General features: G+C 41.4%; 2 protein-coding genes across 3 annotated transcripts in view; both read left to right on the top strand.

Annotated features, from left to right (window-relative positions):
* The window catches only part of OGA (O-GlcNAcase), a 28,308-nt gene extending 13,980 nt beyond the window's left edge, over positions 1 to 14,328 (top strand). The window contains exons 9-17 of one of the 2 annotated variants that reach the window (XM_049645592.1): positions 730 to 888; positions 1,355 to 1,968; positions 2,697 to 2,871; positions 6,273 to 6,358; positions 7,329 to 7,433; positions 8,123 to 8,208; positions 8,488 to 8,680; positions 10,931 to 11,090; positions 13,891 to 14,328. In XM_049645592.1, the coding sequence (XP_049501549.1) occupies positions 730 to 888; positions 1,355 to 1,968; positions 2,697 to 2,871; positions 6,273 to 6,358; positions 7,329 to 7,433; positions 8,123 to 8,208; positions 8,488 to 8,680; positions 10,931 to 11,090; positions 13,891 to 14,027 (1,715 nt within the window). In that variant the 3' untranslated portion in view covers positions 14,028 to 14,328. The remainder of the gene's footprint in view (positions 1 to 729; positions 889 to 1,354; positions 1,969 to 2,696; positions 2,872 to 6,272; positions 6,359 to 7,328; positions 7,434 to 8,122; positions 8,209 to 8,487; positions 8,681 to 10,930; positions 11,091 to 13,890) is intronic. The other variant, XM_049645593.1, reaches the window with a different exon arrangement.
* Positions 14,329 to 16,091: 1,763 nt separating this feature from the next.
* On the top strand, positions 16,092 to 19,171 carry NPM3 (nucleophosmin/nucleoplasmin 3). Its single transcript, XM_049645611.1, is given in 7 exon segments — positions 16,092 to 17,153; positions 17,155 to 17,212; positions 17,513 to 17,598; positions 17,854 to 17,973; positions 18,114 to 18,207; positions 18,585 to 18,702; positions 18,800 to 19,171. Coding segments are annotated over 6 exon segments (609 nt in total). The 5' UTR covers positions 16,092 to 17,015; the 3' UTR covers positions 18,698 to 18,702; positions 18,800 to 19,171.
* Positions 19,172 to 19,242: the final 71 nt, after the last annotated feature.

The following is a 19,242-nucleotide window of genomic DNA, read 5'->3' as shown; positions in this document are numbered from 1 at the left end:
TCTAAAATTAGTGGCTTTAAAAATTTTTTATTTTCAAAATTTATTTATTTGATTTTTTTTAGAGAGAGTGCAAATGGGGGAGAGGGGCAGAGGGAGAGAGAGAGAATGATGCATCTTAAGCAGACTCCATGCTCAGTGCAAAGCCTGAGGCTGGGCTTGATCCCACGACCCTGGGATCATGATTGGAGCTGAAATTGAGTCAGATCCTCAACCATCTGAGCCACCCAGAAGCCCCTGAAATTAGTGTTTTGTATTTCATTTGCGATTTCACATTAAGCAATGTATTTACAATTTTTGGGGGGGGGTATTTATTTTCAGAGAGGGAGCATGTGATGTCAGAGGGGCAGAGAGAGAGAGAGAGAGGGAGAGAGAGAATATCCCAAGTAGGCTCCACAGTGTCAATGCAGAGCCTGATGTAGGGCTTGAACTCAGGAACCATGAGATGATGACCTGAGCCGAAGTCTAGACCCTTAACCAACCGAGCCACCCAGGTGCCCCTACATTTAGCAATGCATTTAGATGACTTATAGGTGAAGTGGTTCAGTTAAGGGTCTTGGTTGTGTTTGCGTTTTTATGTTTAAGGTTTGTTCATGTTCCTGTTCCTTGTTTCTCTAGTTGTACTGTAACAACTGGTGTTTTGCATTTGTTCCTCTCACGTGTCAGGAGGCTTTTGTAATCAAAACTGTTTTTTGTGTTTCTGTTTTTTTTTTTTTTTTTTTTTTTTTGCAGCTGACAGTGAAGACAGTACTGTATCGATCCAGATAAAGTTAGAAAATGAAGGCAGTGATGAAGATATTGAAACTGATGTGCTCTATAGTCCACAGATGGCTCTAAAGTTAGCTTTAACAGAGTGGTTGCAGGAGTTTGGTGTACCTCATCAGTATAGCAGTGAGTTTGGCCCTTTGTTGTAAGGGGGTTTGGGTCACATGGTTGAATCGTAAAGTAAAGAACATTTTGATGTTCCTACCATAGGCCCGCAAAACAAAGTAAAATTTGGGAAGGGATCTAGAGAAATAAGGTTTTTAAAATCTTAACTTTTGGTCTGAGGTAGTTTTATCATGATGCAATGCTAATTTGTTTTAAAAATGTTTTTTTTGGAATAATTATTTTTAGATCTAGATCTTCAGAAGAGAAGATAATACATGTTGGCATATTTAGGGGATGTTTATCATTTGTTTCTTTCCTCTTCTCTTCCCTCCCTACCTCCCTGGGGTTTAGAGGGATTGCACTTTTCTCAGGGCTTAATATTTGGAATCTCAAATTGAGGTTAGAGATACAATAAGAAAACATTTCTCTAGATCTGATTTGTACTGTTTCTAATTCTGATTATCTTTGTGGCAATTTGTTTTTGTAGGTAGGCAAGTTGCACACAGTGGAGCTAAAGCAAGTGTAGTTGATGGGACTCCCTTAGTTGCAGCACCCTCTTTAAATGCCACAACTGTAGTCACAACAGTTTATCAGGAGCCCATTATGAGCCAGGGAGCAGCCTTGAGTGGTGAACCTACAGCTCTGACCAAGGAAGAAGAAAAGAAACAGCCAGATGAGGAACCCATGGACATGGTAGTAGAAAAACAAGAAGAAACAGACCACAAGAATGACAATCAAATACTCACTGAAATTGTTGAAGCTAAAATGGCTGAGGAATTGAAACCAATGGACACAGATAAAGAGAGCATAGCTGAATCAAAATCCCCAGAGATGTCTATGCAGGAAGATTGCATTAGTGATATTGCCCCTATGCAGACTGATGAACAGACAAACAAGGAACAGTTTGTGCCAGGTCCCAATGAAAAGCCTCTGTATACTGTGGAACCAGTGACTTTGGAGGATTTGCAGTTGCTTGCTGACCTGTTCTACCTTCCTTATGAGCATGGACCCAAAGGAGCGCAAATGTTACGGGAATTCCAGTGGCTTCGAGCAAATAGCAGTGTTGTCAGTGTCAATTGCAAAGGAAAAGACTCTGAAAAAGTGAGTATGCTTGATTTATATCTGCTTCTCTAGCCTGGGTGCATCCCCATGCTGATGATAAACGACATCTTAAATGAATATATTGGTAACTAGCAGAAAATTGACCACATCTTAGAATATGCTTTGAAAGTGGTTTTGGATTCCAGTACATAGAGTTCCATAGTTTGACCTTATAGTGAAAAATGAAGGAAAGGCACAGTTGATTATTTCAGAAATACTTGTCAGTTTGGGGAGACACAGACTGTTATTGCTTGTCTAAAGAGTTTAAGCCCACATTTGCAACTATGTGGATAGAACTGGAGGGTATTATGCTAAGTGAAATTAGTCCGAGAAAGACAAAAGTCATATGACTTCACTCATGAGGACTTTAAGAGACAAAACAGATGAACATAAGGGAAGGGAAACAAAAATAATATAAAAGCAGGGAGGGGGGCAAAACAGAAGAGACTCATAAATATGGAGGACAAACTGAGGGATACTGGAGGGGTTGTGGGGGGGGGGATGGGCTAAATGGGTAAGGAGCATTAAGGAATCTACTCCTGAAATAATTGTTTCACTATATGCTACCTAATTTGGATGTAAATTTTAAAAAATAAATAAATAAAATAAAGAGTTTAAGCCCAGTGATCCTTTAATGTTTAGGATAAATTGCAGGGACCTGAAAATATAAGCAGTTTATTTTGTTATGCTTGCAGTTTTTGAGTCATATTTTTATTGATCCTCAATAGATTGAAGAATGGCGGTCACGAGCAGCCAAGTTTGAGGAGATGTGTGGACTGGTGATGGGAATGTTCACTCGACTCTCCAATTGTGCCAACAGGACAATCCTTTATGACATGTACTCCTATGTTTGGGATATCAAGAGTATAATGTCTATGGTGAAGTCTTTTGTACAGTGGTTAGGTAGGTACACCAGGAATAATCTCTTTTCCTCAGATATATTGTCCCTTAAAAATGAAGAAAAAAAATATTATCCCACAGGGAGAAAAATATTTAGGGAATTGGTGAAATTCCAACTGTGTTTAAATTCTTTGCTTAGATTTCTTTCAAAGGTACAGCCGTTGTTGGCTGACTTGAGGTGCAAGTCTCAGTAAATACATCAAGCACATTGATTTTTCTCCCTTGGGCTAATTCAACATAAATATCTTGAAAATGTGTTAGAAAGTACTGACTTTAACTTGCTCTGACTGAATGCTTCCTGGATGGAATCCTGTATACCACTTTTATCCGATTTGGAGATGAGACACTATGAATTGTGACTGTGTAAGCTCTCTGCTGCTTGCTGGGTCTTGATAACGTTATGCTGTGTTTAACAGAACAATTGCTGAAATGACCTAAAGGGCCTGGCAAGAGGAAGCCATCCTCCCAGCCCTGTGCGCATGCGAGCTTTAGTGATAGGCTATTCTGGTGCTACTTGGTATTATTTCACATGGCTTTTTCTTTATTTCTCTACCAAGTAATTGGTTTTAGCAGGGGATGAAAATTGCAATCCCTTAAAAACTCCTTCATTAAATGAACTTATGTATGTTTCTTTTGAAAATTGATTTTTTTGGAAAATCTCAAACTTGGTAAAAAGCACCAGCATGGCCAAGTTTCTCCAGGGACCTCATTTCATTTCCAGGTTTTCAATCCAGCTATAAGGAATATGTAATGGATGTACATACAGCACACAGCAGGCAGCAAGGCTGACTGACATGTCATAGTTTTCATAGTAGTCACAAACACTGTGATGGGTTACCTGGTCTTGTTTGTGAAATAGATATGTGAAATACTGTGAGCTGAGATTAAGGAGTAGTAACAGTGAGATTTCTCACTTTCTGCCTACATACTTTTGGACTCTTAAATATTAATGATAGCTTTCCTGGGACACAGCTAATTATCAGCCAAATGTAGAGTCTCTGTTAATTTGAAAATATAGAACTTTGGGTTTCTGTATATATATGTATAGCCCAACAGATAGAAGAATTTTTTTTACGTTTAATTTATTTTGAGAGCAAGCATGTATGCGCTTGTGTGCACAAGGACAGGAGACAGAGAGAGAGGGAGAGAGAAAATCCTAAGCAGACTCTGCACTGTCAGCACACAGCCCAATGTGCAGGGCTCGAACTCATGAACCGTGAGATCATGACCTGAGCTGAAACCAAGAGTTGGACCCTTAACTGACTGAGCCATCCAGGCACCCCTAGAAGAGAGAATTTTGACCTATTGTTAAAAGGCTCCAAGACACCTCTTTTCTGTGATAGATACCTGCCTTTAGGCTCAGGAAATACCTCTACATTGGTTATTGGATGACAGCATTTGCTTTTCAGGCTTCTGGCCAAGGGGTTATAATTTCTCACAGGGATTTAAATCTTAAGTTTCCCACCTGAAATCTGGTTTCTTGGGCTTGGGAAAGTATCATTTAAAACATTCGATACTCCTCTTGTAATTCAAGAATTATTAAAAATTTAACTTTTGATTATGTACAGTATTTGTTTACTCTCAGATTTTACTTCTGTACTGTACAATTATAGGAGCAGTTTTCCCAAATTGTGTAGGTAGCTATTATACATCTCAAGTTCAGAGCATCTTAGAAATTTTAAATAATTATCTTGGCATGCACATAGCTTCACAAAAAGCTCACGACAAGTAGAGTATTTTCATGGATCTGTAGTGATACCAGGGAGTTACTGCTTAGAGCCCTTTGTTTTCCTCCTCTCTCCAGTCCAGCTGGCATTCAGTCCTTTAAAGAATGTGGCTATGCAGTACTTTTGATTACTAACGACTTCTATTATCTTCTTCCCCATTGTGTACAGATGGGAGAATCCTCAGCACAAGTGTCTACTACTATTGGATGGACAGCGGCAGATGTTCACAGCGCGTCATGATTAATTAGTTTAAATTGAAAGGTCTATCTGTGAGGTAGCTCAGTTTTAAGGGCAGTAGGCATGAACTGAAGTCACGTTTGCGCAGCGACTGAGGCATTAACCATGTTTTCATTTATACAGCTCTTCGTACATGCAGCTTTCTATTGTAATAGTTGGAAGTGCTAGTTATGTTGTAGTCTCAAAGTGGGGGGTAGGGGAAATTGGCTGATCTTAAAGTTTGAGAGTATAGTTTTTTCCTGCAGTGTAAATTTACACTGAGCTATGGAATGGGGCAGGTTCTCTTAGCCTAAATTTTGACCCTATTTCATATTTATTTTTCAAATCTACATATTATGTATGTTTTCTTAAAATACCCCTACCCCTAAAAAATGACAAACTTGGATATAATCTCTTAATGGGCCTGAATTGTGAACAAAAAAATTGGTTTGCTTTGGGACTGTCTGACTAGCACACTATATATTGTACTGATGAGACTGTTAACTTGAACAGGAGGTAGAATGCTGTCTTCCAATGGAAAAGAACTATATTGCGCTGCTTTATCTTGTCAGAAGACTAGGCAGGTGATTTTGATTTGGCCTCCAAATATTTGCTTTTAACTATTTCTTGTTAGCTTCCTTTATTGCCTCTGAAGTTGGTTACGTGGTGATCTTAATGCTGACTTCTGGACCTCAAACCCTGTTACTCCATGCCTGTGTTCAGTGCACTGCAAAAATTATAATCGTCAATCAGAGGAGCCAGATACTACCATACTTTTAAGAAAAGTATGTCTTAGCTGTGGATAAATTAGGAGCATCAGTCGACTCCTTAGTGCTCAGAATTTGTCCGACTACCGTTACTATTAGCCAAGTCTAAATTGGATCGTCCTTGTTAGAAAAAATAAAGTTTTCATTGTGTTTTGATGTCAACTTACCGAACAATTTCTTTTGTTTATTCTGTTGACCTTAGTTTTCTGACAAGATTAATCCTCCCCTTCCCCTTTTTCCCTTCCTGTACCCTTCCTCATAATGTAAAATGTGACTTCAGACAGGTTTAATTCCTTCATGGGCTGTGATAATAAAATGTCTCATTATCTGTCTCATTCATTTCACTTTCATAATTACTGTGATTTTACTACAGAGCAAACAGCTGGCTTGATTTTTATAGCTGTATCTAGGGAATATTACAAATTTGACCCAGACAAACTTGAGACTGACTTTTCTTCCAATAATTAAAGAGTAGAACTCTTAAAGTGATTATTCATGAATCAAAGGAAAAAACATCAGTGTTGAAATTCTATCACAAATTTAAAAAAACTATTATCACAGCCTTGTCCTGAAACCCTGGATTATTATTGTTAGAGAGTTATTTCCACAAAGTGTGTGTTAGTTTGTTGGACGTTTGAGACCCCAGGAAATCCCCTTTCTCGTAACGTTCTCCGCTTGGATCTGATCTCAACAGGGTGTCGTAGTCATTCTTCAGCACAGTTCTTAATTGGAGACCAAGAACCCTGGGCCTTTAGAGGTGGTCTAGCAGGAGAGTTCCAGGTATCAATATGAATTCACAACTGAATTGACATTTTCTTTGTTTTATGAGAAACCTTATGTTGCGCATCAGATGGCTGGAAGGATTGGTCTGCCGAAGGCTTTCTAGTCCCAAATTCAATTTAGTTACATAGCTGGATTTTAAATCAAATTTTCCTCCTCTTTCACAGTAATTTCTGAAGGAGATGCTGCCAATTCCCCCCGCGCCTGCGAAGCGCAGCGGCTCTAGGTATACACTTCACATTGTTTCTTTGCAGGTCGCACACCATTTTAATCTGCGCCCGCAATGCACAATGCGCGCATGCTTGTCTGCCAGTGGAAACTCCATGAGCAAAAAGGATGAATAATTATGCAAGTGAATGGTGAAAGGGCTTTTGGATACTTTCCCGATTATTTTACAAATAAAACTTGTATTTGAAAGAACAGTCTGTTAATGAAAATTTGAACAAAATAAGAAACTTTTTTGGATTGGAATTTGTTCATGGACTTTTCAGGTGCTCTACTTTTCTCCCCCCAACAGGTGCTCTGCTGCGCACAGCAAACTGAAGCGCATTGCTTTGGGGATAAAGCGTCTCCTGGACAGATAACCCTCTTCAGACCAAACCTCTCCTCCTGACATTCTGTTCTGCCATCTTTTAGTACAGAGATGGTCTATATGAGATTGGTTTAAAAAAAGTAGATTTGTGATACTGGAATAGATTTTTTATTTTTTATTTATTTTTTTACTATAAGTTTAAATCCCCATTAATATGCCACTAAAGCTATGTAACTCCGTTTGGGTAATTTCTATTCAGAAGCACCCCCTTCCCCCAGCAAAGAGGTGTTTATTTTAGTAAAGCATAGTACACCCCTCTTCTTTAGGTCTGCCTGCAGTAGCCAGTTAATGTTAAGTTGGTAATCTGCAGTGCACACCCATTTAAAGAAATGGATCTCTTCCCGACACTAATCCATCTCCTTTTGTTTCTTCCCACAGCGTTTGCTGCCAATTGATGGGGCAAATGATCTCTTTTTTCAACCACCCCCACTGACTCCTACCTCCAAAGTTTATACTATCAGACCATATTTTCCTAAAGATGAGGTAATTGTCTACCTACCAACTTGGTATATGGTTATGGTGCTCACAAGTTTCCTTTGAACTCCCTTGTTAAGAGAATCTGTTCGGTACTTTCAAATAGGAGCTTTAGGTGGAGAAAGTTAACTGAAACATTGAACAAGTGAGGGTTAATATTTAAGGGAGAATCTAATAAGGAGGTTAGACTCAAACATTTTGAGCTAAGTCCCTTAAGTCCTCTTTTATGAAAATCAGCTGAAAGGTATTAGGGTGTGTCCAAGTGGTATGGTCCTTGGCTGATTTTCTCTAATATATTAGTATTTTATAATTCCCAGTTGTGAAGTATCTACCGGCTGTTGACAGTCAGCTACAGGAAACAGCAAGCCTGTTTAAAGACCATTAACACGTTTAAAAATTTTTGGATGTATACAAAACTGAGAGGCTCAGCAGCATAGTTTGCAGCATTTTGAATCTACTTCTTAACTGCCTAAAACCATCTCCTTTGAAACAATTCTCTGTGTGTACTATACTGTGCTGTTTTCTACTGATTTTACAAGTATGATTCAATGAATAAATATTAAAGCAGAGGGGATATTTATGACAGGCCAGGCATTTTGTTACTCTGTCCTAGAAGCCCAGTCTGACTCACTGAGTCCTATTGTTAATTTCTGTTGCGATTTTTCTTGATGTGTTGCTTAACTAGATTATATTTTCAGGCTTCCGTGTACAAGATTTGCAGAGAAATGTATGACGATGGAGTGGGTTTACCTTTTCAAAGTCAGCCTGACCTTATTGGAGACAAGTATGTGATGAAGTGTTTGGATTTGTTGGATTTGGGAGTAACATTTCATAGCCACGTTTATCAGGTTAAGGGGAGGTGATGACTAGAAATAAAGTTTTCTAGAAATTCCACTTTAGTTACAATTAAATGTGAATATTTACATGTGTGTATTTTTTGGTTTTTTTCCTACACCGAATGTAGTTTCTGTAGGTTTCCATTCAAGTACGTTAAGGCCTTAACGTCACTGAAGTCTAAAATTTGGGGTTAAAAACTCATTCTACCCTCTTTTCTTCTGAGCAGGTTAGTAGGAGGGCTGCTTTCCCTTAGCCTGGATTACTGTTTTGTCCTAGAAGACGAAGATGGCATATGTGGTTATGCCTTGGGCACTGTAGATGTGACCCCCTTCATTAAAAAATGTAAAATTTCCTGGATTCCCTTCATGCAGGAGAAGTATACCAAGCCAAATGGTGACAAAGAACTCTCCGAGGCTGAGGTAATAGCAGGTTTAGAATTATACTACAGTAGTTTTAAAGTACTTACTAAGGTAAAGTAAGCAGAGATATCTTAAAATTTCAGTACTTTCAATAGGCGCTTGGGTGGCTCAGTCATTTGAGTGTCCAGCTCTTGATTTCAGCTCAGGTCATGGTCCCAAAGTCATGGGATCCAGCCCCTTGTCAGGCTCCACACTGAGTATGGAGCCTGCTTAAGATTCTCTCTATCCCTCTGTTCCTCCTCCAGTTTTGTATGTGCAGCGTGCTCTCTCATGCTGTCAAAAAAATGTCATTGCTTTCTAAATTCTCTACAGAAAAGAATTCTTACTTTTTTTTTTTTTAATTTTTCAGTTTTATTTATTTTGAGAGCACAAGTGGGAGCGGGGCAGAGGGAAGGAGAGACAGAATCCCAAGCAGGTTCTGTGCTATCCGCAGAGCCCTGTGTGAGGCTCGAACTCCCGAACTGTGAGATCATGACCTGAGCCGAGATCGAGTCAAATGCTTAACTGACTATGCCACCCAGGCACCCCTTTTATTAGTTACTTTTTTTCTTTTTTTTTTTTTTTTGATGTTTGTTTATTTTTGAAGGAGAGAGAGAGTGTGAGCAGGGGAGGGGCAGAGAGAGAGGGAGACACAGAATCTGAAGCAGGCTCCAGCCTCTGAGCTGTCAGCACAAAGCCCAGTGCAGGCTTGAACTCAACGAGCTGTGAGATCGTGACCTGAGCCAAAGTTGGACGTTTAACCATGAACTACCCAGGCACCCCATTACTTACTCTTAAGTGTGACATATTCCATTGTTTCCTCAGCATTAGGAGTTTTTTTTTTTTATTTGGAAACATTGTTACAACACTTCTCAAGTAAAAACAGAATATAGACAACTAAAGAACCTTTTTTTTTTTTCCTACCCTGTTGTGAAGTACCAAACTTAAATGGTCTCTTCTTTGGGTACTCAGGGCAAGTTAATTAAAATCTTTCATTTGCTTGGTTGTAGGGAGCTCACTTGCCTTCTCAGTAATGTATTTCTCATGGTAATAAAAAAAATAATAGAGGTGAGCTGCCCTGAGAGTCTATTTGCAGATAGGAGTACTTCTTGTCATATGTCTGCCTTGTCCCAACTTCAGTGAATTTTTTGTATATAATTTATGATTATTTTATTTATTTTTTTTTATTTTTTTTTCAACGTTTTTTATTTATTTTTGGGACAGAGAGAGACAGAGCATGAACAGGGGAGGGGCAGAGAGAGAGGGAGACAAAGAATCGGAAACAGGCTCCAGGCTCCGAGCCATCAGCCCAGAGCCTGATGCGGGGCTCGAACTCACGGACCGCGAGATCGTGACCTGGCTGAAGCCGGACGCTTAACCGACTGCGCCACCCAGGCGCCCCAATTTATGATTATTTTAATCTATGCATCAACATATGCATTTTATTTTAGCATATGCATTTAAAAAAACAGTTCCTTCTTGATAATGTTTATGCCCAATAAATACTTTTAGAGATATATTTGGACTCTTTCATTTGTGACATGGCTTTTTTCTTCCATGTTGTTCCTTTTAGCCTTTTCTGAAATTCTCTCTCCCATACCAGTTTACTTATATTCTCTCTAGAGTTTATTCCTATTTTTTACCTTCTTCTCTAGCCAGATGACTGTGTAATAAGAGGCTGATGTGGAGTAGCCTCACTTACTTGTAATTACATAGATATTAACTACAGTGTGCTGGTGATTGACCTGTTGATGCATTATTGTTTTATATTTGACAATTACATTTTTCAGCATAGGAACATACAAAGAATGACCAGTGGGTCTACTGTAACCTCTTTTACATTCACATTTTTGTGTAAGCAATACAAACTTAAATTTTTTTTTTTAATTTTGAATATTTTTAGATTTAACAAAGATAATACAAAATTCCTCTATTACCCCTCACCCGTTTTTTACATTTGTCCAAGTCTTAAGAAACCAGCTTTGGTGCAGTACTATAAACTCCACACTTTATTTACTTGTTTTTCCATTAATGTCCTTTTCTGTTCCAGGATCGAATTCAGAATACCACATTACATTCAGACAAATGGTTTTAAAAGTGAAAATGCTTCAGCTAGAATTATAAGCTAATTAATTCTTTATGTGATAAGTACATAATGACTGGAAGAGTTACTGAATGTTGCTTTCCTTTTCCTATTGCTGGTTTCTGTAGTTGGGATATAGATGTATAATGAGTTACTGAAAATCAAGAGATTCTTTCAAATTTTTACAGAAAATAATGTTGAGTTTCCATGAAGAGCAGGAAGTGTTGCCAGAAACTTTCCTTGCCAACTTCCCTTCTCTGATAAAGATGGATATTCATAAAAAAGTAACTGACCCGAGTGTAGCCAAAAGCATGATGGCTTGCCTCCTGTCTTCACTGAAGGCTAATGGTGAGTACATATTTGTGTAGTTGCTGGTGTTTGGGCTAGGTGGAGACAGGATAGAAAGAAATGAATTACAGTGAACTCGCATTCCCTTCCCCACCATGTATGGTTTGGCTTCTGAATAGTGGTGTAAGAATTGCATGTATATTAATCATTGGAAAATGTTGATCTTTTATATTATGAATGCTTATTTTGAGCCCCATTTAAATGAGAAGTGAATACATGAGGTTAAATTTATTTTGCCAGGAGACTCACTGTGATAATTGGAAATTAAATGAACCCTCAAAAGAAGCTTCATTTAGGAATACACAGTTGATGGGCTCCTGGGTGGCTCTGTCAGTTAAGCGTCCAACTCTTGATCTCAGCTCAGGTCTTGATCCTAGGATTGTGAATTCAAGCCCAGTGCTGGGCTCCACGCTGGGTATGAAGCCTACTTTAAAAAAAAAAAAAAAAAAAAGAATGCAGAGTTGCCTTTTTTTAAGTTTATTTTGAGAGAGCATACAAGTGAGCGGGTTAGGGGGAGAGAGAGAGACAGAGACAGAGACAGAGGATCCCAAGCAGGCTCCGTACTCTCAGTGTGGAGGCCGACCTGGGGCTGTATGTCAAAAACTGAGATTATCACCTGAGCTGAAATAGAGTTGGACGCTTCACCGACTAAGCCACACAGGTGCCCCAAGTTGACAAATTGTTTTGAGTGTTCTCTAAACTCAGCCTACAGAAATAATTTTGCTTTATATTCGTGGTATGAAAATTTTTTCTGTAAATGTCTAGGTAATAAATATACTCCAGTGGCCACATACAGATTTTAATTACATATTCTTTTTTAAATTAAGTTCCATACATTAATTTTTTTTGAAAAAAATTTTTAATGTTTATTTCTTAGAGAGTCAGAGTGAGGGGGGGAGGGGCGCGGGGGGGGGGGCGGTGTGAGACACAGAATCCAAAGCAGGCTCCAGGCTCTGAGGTATCAGCACAGACCCCCATGCGGGGCTCGAACCCACGAACTGTGAGATCGTGACCTGAGCCGAAGTCAGACACTCAGCTGACTGAGCCACCCAGGTGCCCCCCACCATACACTAATTTTTTTTAATGTTTATTTATTTAGAGGGAGAGTGTAAGCATGGGGGTGGGGCAGAGAGAGAGGGAGAGAGAATCCAAAGCAGTGTCCGTGTTGTCAGCACAGAGCTTGACTCAGGGCTTGAACTCAGAAACAGATCATGACCTGAGCCCAGATCAAGAGCCAGATGCTCAACTGACTGAGTCACCCAGGTGCTCCTAATTTATTTTTTTTAAGGTAAGCTCTATGCCCATTGTGGGGCTTAAACTAAGGACCCTAAGATCAAGAGTCGCATGCTGTACGTAGTGAGCCAACCAGTTGCTCCTACATACTCTTTTTTTTTTTTTTACACAGCCTTTAAAAAATGTAAAAAACTGGGGCGCCTGGGTGGCTCAGTCGGTTAAGCGGCCGACTTCGGCTCAGGTCATGATCTCGCGGTCTGTGAGTTCGAGCCCCGCGTCAGGCTCTGTGCTGACCGCTCAGAGCCTGGAGCCTGTTTCGGATTCTGTGTCTCCCTCTCTCTCTGACCCTCCCCCGTTCATGCTCTCTCTCTCTGTCTCAAAAATAAATAAATGTTAAAAAAAAAATTAAAAAAAAAAATGTAAAAAACTATTTTTAGCCCTTGGACAATACAAAAATGGGCAGCTTGTTTGAGACCTCTTTAGAGGGTTGTTGTTACTTGGGAGTGCACTTAACTGTTACATCTTTGTATCATTTGAGTCAGTGGTATCCCTCTTGTGGAATAATTTAAACAACTCTTTGAAGATAGTATAATTCTTAGTGTTGTGCTTAGAACTGAATCATGCAGGTATAGGAGGTATGTCTTAGAATGTACAACATATTCTGGTTCTATTGGCTTGTGACGTAAACTGGAATGGCCTTTGCCCTGTGGGCTCTTCAAAGGTACTTTGTATTAAAACATTAAACAGAGGTATTTTTTGCATTGAAGTTTCTTACATCCTCTTCCCCAAAAGATTTTCTGGGGAAGAGTTTCACTGAATTTTTTTTTATTTGCCAGTAATATTTTATTTTTATTATTATTATTATTTTATTATTTATTATAATACTTATTTTTTATTTTTTTAATTTAATTTTTTTATTTTTTAAAATTTACATCCAAATTAGGTAGCATATAGTGAAACAATGATTTCAGGAGTAGATACCCATTTAGCCCATCCCCCCTCCCACAACACCTCCAGTTTCCCTAAGTTTGTTCTCCATATTTATGAGTCTCTTTTGTTTTGTCCCTCTCCCTGTTTTTATATTATTTTTGTTTCCCTTCCCTTATGTTCATCTGTTTTGTCTCTTAAAGTCCTCATAATGAGTGAAGTCATACGGTTTTTGTCTTTCTCTGACTGGCTAATTTCACTTAGCATAATATCCTCCAGTTCCATCCACGTAGTTGCAAATGGTTTCACTGGATTTTTTTAATGGAGGTATTTTTGAGAATTAAGAACTGTATATGTTTAAGGTGTACAGTTTGATGATTTGAAATACATTGTAATTACCACATTCAAGCTAGTTAACATATCTGTCATTTAAGATAGTTGCCGCTGCAGTATTCAGTATTGATGAATACTAATATTCATTGAATATTCATATGAATTTTAAAAATTGTGGTATGAAATTTAGGGACTGGTATAGATAAGCTCCTACTGTCACCTATTTGAAATATATTAAAGATTCATGACAACTCCTATCCATAATTCCAGTTGACATTTACATTTTGAATATTTGTTTTATTTCTAGGCTCCCGGGGGGCTTTCTGTGAAGTGAGACCAGATGATAAAAGAATTCTGGAATTTTACAGCAAGTTAGGCTGTTTTGAAATTGCAAAAATGGAAGGATTTCCAAAGGATGTGGTTATACTTGGTCGGAGCCTGTGAAATTTGTTGGCACTATGAACTGTCGGAAAGTCTCTGAACTTCACTTGGTTGGTGGTGGTTGGGGTCTTCATACAGTTCAGCCTCTGGAATGGCAAAATTAATCAGCCAATTGGGATTGGAAACGAAGACTATGTAAAACTCACCCATCACACTTTGAGATTACTCACTGGTTGGAAGGTTGTATTGATGCAAATCCTGTCTGAAACAGATGTGGGCCTCCTTTGTGGGTCTTGTGTTAGGTGCCAAGACCTCTTACATGGGCTTATAGGGAGGGGGTCTTCAATAAATGTAGTCAGCACTGTGTTCTGCATCCAGCGTGGTTGCATTTCTCACCTAAGAGTAATTAGAATCATTTGTCATCCTCCTTGATTTATTGGATGAAAAGTGTCTTTCATTCTTCGGAGACATGGCAGAGATGAGAAAGATTTAGTGGGTTTCAGAGGCTTCAGGGTAGAGATTCCAAGTGGGATGGTTGTGGCATAGTTTAAGCTGAGTAAATGATTTTAATTTGGGGCAGTTTTTCTGCTCTTTGTAAAGCCATGGCCAGTTGTCTCTTGTAGTGACCATTGGTTCAGGCATGTTGTGCTTTGTAGGGACAAATGTGCATTTGTTTGTGGCAAAAGCCTAAAAATGGCAGACTTGTAAATTTTTTTGTATATAAACTAGCTGTAACCTGAGTATCCTTTGTGTTCACTGTTTTTGTAATTTTTTTCCTTTTGAAAATGAAAGGGTATGTGGTTCAGGATGGCACTTTGAATAATGTAAATCAGTGGAAGATGGATTTTCTTTACTTTTGTCTTTTTTTTTTTTTTTTTTAAAGAAGTTTTATTGTTTTTAAAGTGCCTCCCACCTAGGGCTAGGCCATGACCACTTTGGGTATGAGAGTCTAATTTCATGGGACTCAGTCTTGCAAAGTGCAGTCACTTCTGGAAATTAACCTCAATGCAGGTCAGCATGTGAAATGTTAGTTTTGACATCATGTAGGGTTCAGGGACTTACTGGTCCCATTTGCCCGGAGATCAGTTGTCCTTTAATTTCAAGATCTGTTACAACTGGTTTTATTAAATCAGAGTCTTTAATTGCATGTTTGTATCTAATTTTTTTAAAAAAATGAGCACACTTTAACCAATGACTTAAGGTTACCCTTTTCTTTTTCCTTTAACCAGATTCTGAAAGCTCCATGTATTTTAATTTAGATTTGGTGTTTTTAGGGGTTCTGAGCATGAGGTTAACAGGTAATCTCTGCAGGATTCATTTTTTTCATCATGGATTCCTAACAGTATTTTGTTACCTTGCTTCCCTGCAGTTTTGTTATCAGCTGTTTTACTTTGAGCTGAGGTGGGAGGGGCAAGGAAAAGGCATTTTCCTTCAGGAAGAAATTCCATCAGTTTGGGCTTTGAATCTTAAAGCATCGTGCCTAATGGTACCTAGTGACTTTCAACCAGGGCCTGTGAGTGGGCACTGAGTTGGTAAGATGAATGGAGAGGAGGAAGGAGGCCTCTTTATTTTCAGGGTAGAAACCTTTAACTGATAGAAGACCTAAGAAGGCTAAGGGGGAAGGGAAGAGCTCTACAAGATGCTGTTTAAAACAGTTTAAGGTCACTTGGTTTTCTCTCTAAGTACATTTTGTACTCTAGTGGACAATTCTAGCATTTATTTGGAGGATTTCAGTGTCAATCTATGGAATCAGGATTTTTAGCAAGTTTGCTTGTGGTTTTATCTTGGCTTATAATAATCATTTTGGCTGGTCTGGTCACAGATGCTAACCATGAAACAGATGTCCAGGCCTGTACCTTCATCATTCTAGGATGGTAAAGTGCTATGCTCTCTTCTATGGTTATGAATATTTATTAAGGTTGGAATGACATTTCATTGATTGTTCAGATCACAGCTCAGTTCCTGTAGAAAACGAACTGTAAAACTATCTGAAGACCATGCAAGAGGCAAAATAAAACTTGAAGTGAAATGTGTGTGGTGGTGTACTGTGTAAACCTACTTCCTGTTTCTGCTCTGTACCTTTTCTCATGCCTTTCATGTCTCACAAGCATCTTCCATAGCCGTTCACGTTGGGGGATGCACCTTCCTATTCCTATCTCCAATAAAAGACTTCCTTCCAGATTTTCTTCATGGCAAGGTAAAAAAGGAAGACTAGTTCTTGGCCAAGCCACCCTCCTCCCACGGTTATATCCTGGGTGGGAGTTAGGGCCGCCAGTTTGAATGCGTTCCCTCCTATCTAGTAGGATAAGGAACACACTTTGCCTGATTGGCCAAAAGGTGAGAGGTGGGGGTGGGGGAGTTGCCCAAATTATGGGACATACTACTCTTAAGGTGGAAGGGTGTTCGGGCTGCAATTATAAGCTTCAAAGTACGTTTGCCAGAAGTAGCCGCTAGCTGCACATTGAAGCTAACATCCTTTCCTAGCAAGCGCCAGCCTCCAGCCAGCATATTAAGCTCAATAAAGAGAAGCCTTCTAGATAGTGAACTTCTCTGGTCGTTAACAGCAGGAAGCATAGACGCATATTGGGAAGAGGACCGAGTGGTTCCATGGTTCCAGTAGAAAATAAACCCATGGGCAAAAAGTCTTCCTTCAGGAGCCTCGGCTCTCTTGGAGGAAAGGCAAGGCAAGTAGCGTATTTCCTTTGCTTTTATGAGGAAAACGCTGCCTTGAAACTCGCCTTTACTAGGGGAGTTGGAAAGGTTTCCGTTTTTGTATCTATTCTCCCTTTGACGAAAACTTGCCCTGGATTGGGGGAGTGGAGACAGAAGAGGGTGCGAGGAGCTAGAGAAAATGGAGGCAGGAGCCGCCCTCAGAGAGCCGTGGTCCTGGAAGTGCGGAAGGACATTAACATTAAGAAATCCATGCTTCTCTGACCCTTCCATGCAGTCCCGACACACAGGTTTGACCAGAGGCCTCCGGCCCCCGGGGGAGAAAGCCCTAGGTCTGGTCGCGCCTCGTCCCTCCTTTCTCAAGTGCCAGCGGCTCCTTTAATGGGCGGGGCCGGAACACGCTGCGAGTCCCTCGCTTTAGACGTGTCGGGGGCGGAGCTTCCAGATGGCCCTAGCAGCATGGCCGCCGGCGCCGCCGCCGCTTTAGCGTTCCTGAGTCAGGAGAGCCGAGCCCGGGCCGGGGGGGGTCGGGGGTCTGCGGGTCCCGGCTCCGGTCACTATGGACAGTTTTTTCTTCGGTATTGAGGAAAGGAGGGGATGAGGGTGGTGCTAGGGCGGTCAGGGGCAGAACAGGAATGCAGATGAGTACACGACGTGGGTTGAGGCGGAGGGGGCCCCCGTGCACGGCAGACCAAGCGGGAGGGGGTGGCGCGACCGCTGTCCCAGATGTGCCGGGCGGAGCCCAGGACAGAGCGCCCCTGGTGTTCCTGAGAAGTGGGTGCGTAAATGGCCGGTCGCACCATGGCTGCACGTGACAGAGGTTTGGTGGAACGCCCCCCACGCACACTCAGGCACGTTCACACTGTTCCCTCTTCCAGGCTGTGAGCTCTCCGGCCACACCCGCTCTTTCACCTTCAAGGTAGAGGAAGAGGATGAATCGGAGCATGTGCTGGCGTTGACCATGGTGAGGCGCGGGGAAAGGTGGTGGTGGTGAATCGCTGGACCTGAGCAGGCAACTCGGGGGGCCTCCAACAGCCCCCCCCCCCCAATCCCTTTACTGGGAGTTCCCTCCTCTGCCCAACTCCCACATGGGCAGCTTTCCTGGCTGAGTGATCCAGGGACCACTGGGGTGGGGCAAATTATAGGGTCGATGCCTCCACAAGGATTGTGGTGTCAGTCCTTGCTTGGGGAGACCCCAGGGTTCTGGGTACTCTTCCAGCTCTGCCTCACCGAGGGGGCCAAAGATGAGTGTAATGTGGTAGAAGTCGTGGCCAGGAATCATGACCATCAGGAGATTGCAGTCCCTGTGGCCAATCTCAAGTTGTCCTGCCAACCCATGGTGAGTTCTCAGGCATATGTTGAGGTGGTGGTGGCGGTGCTGGTGGTGGTGGTGGTAGTGATAGTGGTGGTTGTTAGGAATTGAGGACCCAAGGACACAAGATGGGATGGGCCAGGCCTTCATCCTTGTCTTTCTTCCAGCTCAGTTTGGATGACTTCCAGCTCCAGCCACCTGTAACCTTCCGCCTGAAGTCAGGTTCTGGCCCTGTGCGCATCACTGGGAGGCACCAGATTGGTGAGAGTCTTCTCCTTTGTCTAGTGGGTTCTGCCATCGAGTTTCTCTTCCCACCGCCGCCCTCTACACTCCTGCCCCATCCTATCCTTATCTCCTAGTGGAGCTTCCATACAGACTATGTGTGATGTATCCTCCACTTTTTGTCCTACTTAAGCCCACCTCCTGCATGAAACCTGTCTCAGCTTCTCCACCTGCACCAATGTGGTCTTCTTTGGCTCTTTGTCATCTCTCATTTAGTATCTGAGGTTCTTCCCACCTAGACCATAAGCTCTGGGAGATCAGGATCCCTGGCACCACAGGGCATGAATAAATGACATGTGGTATGAAGGGGGTCTGGCTTTAACCTCCTCCTCTTTTACTGCTTATGTATCCACCAGTTACTATAAGCGATGACGTTTCTGAGGAAGAAGAGAGTGAAGAAGGGAGTGAGGAGGAGGAAGCTGAGTTGTGCCCCATCCTACCTGCCAAGAAGCAGAGGGGCAGGCCCTAGCCTTGGTGAGTGGGGAGAGGGGTGTCCAGCAAGGTCTGGGATCGGGCAGGAGGAGCACGTGAACACGGCCTTGATGCTGACCCCTTGTTTGCTCTCCCTCAGGTCAGCTAGCTGCCTGCTACGTGTGCCATGCACTATGTTCCTGTACAAGTTTCAAGAAATTTAAATGTGTCTTCTCCGTTGAAGAGGAGGGATGGATGGGTGGGTGGGTGGGGTCTTGGGCCGGTGCTTGGAGAGAGGGTGGTCCTATTCTTCATAAGGGCCCTGGTGTTTCTCTAATCTTATGCCATATCTGGGGCTTCCCTTTTCTCCAGGAGTGGGAGGAACTCTGAACTTCTCTCCTGACCCTCTCTCCCCACTTGCCTGTGAGATTGGAGGTCAGCATCTGAAGCTCAGGACTACACATTTTTAATACTTTTTACATTTTTGGATAAAGGCTGTAATAAAGTGATGTGGAGGTTTTTTTGCAACTCATTTGTGTGGCTTCTTTACCTGCTGGGTTGGCATTCCCCTAGGGGCCACCAGGTGGCACTGTGGCAGCACCG

The sequence above is a fragment of the Panthera uncia genome, chromosome D2 (genome assembly GCF_023721935.1).
Source record: "Panthera uncia isolate 11264 chromosome D2, Puncia_PCG_1.0, whole genome shotgun sequence".
Taxonomy (NCBI): domain Eukaryota; kingdom Metazoa; phylum Chordata; class Mammalia; order Carnivora; family Felidae; genus Panthera; species Panthera uncia.
Note: the sequence above shows the minus strand (reverse complement) of the source record. Positions and strands in the feature narration are given on the sequence as shown.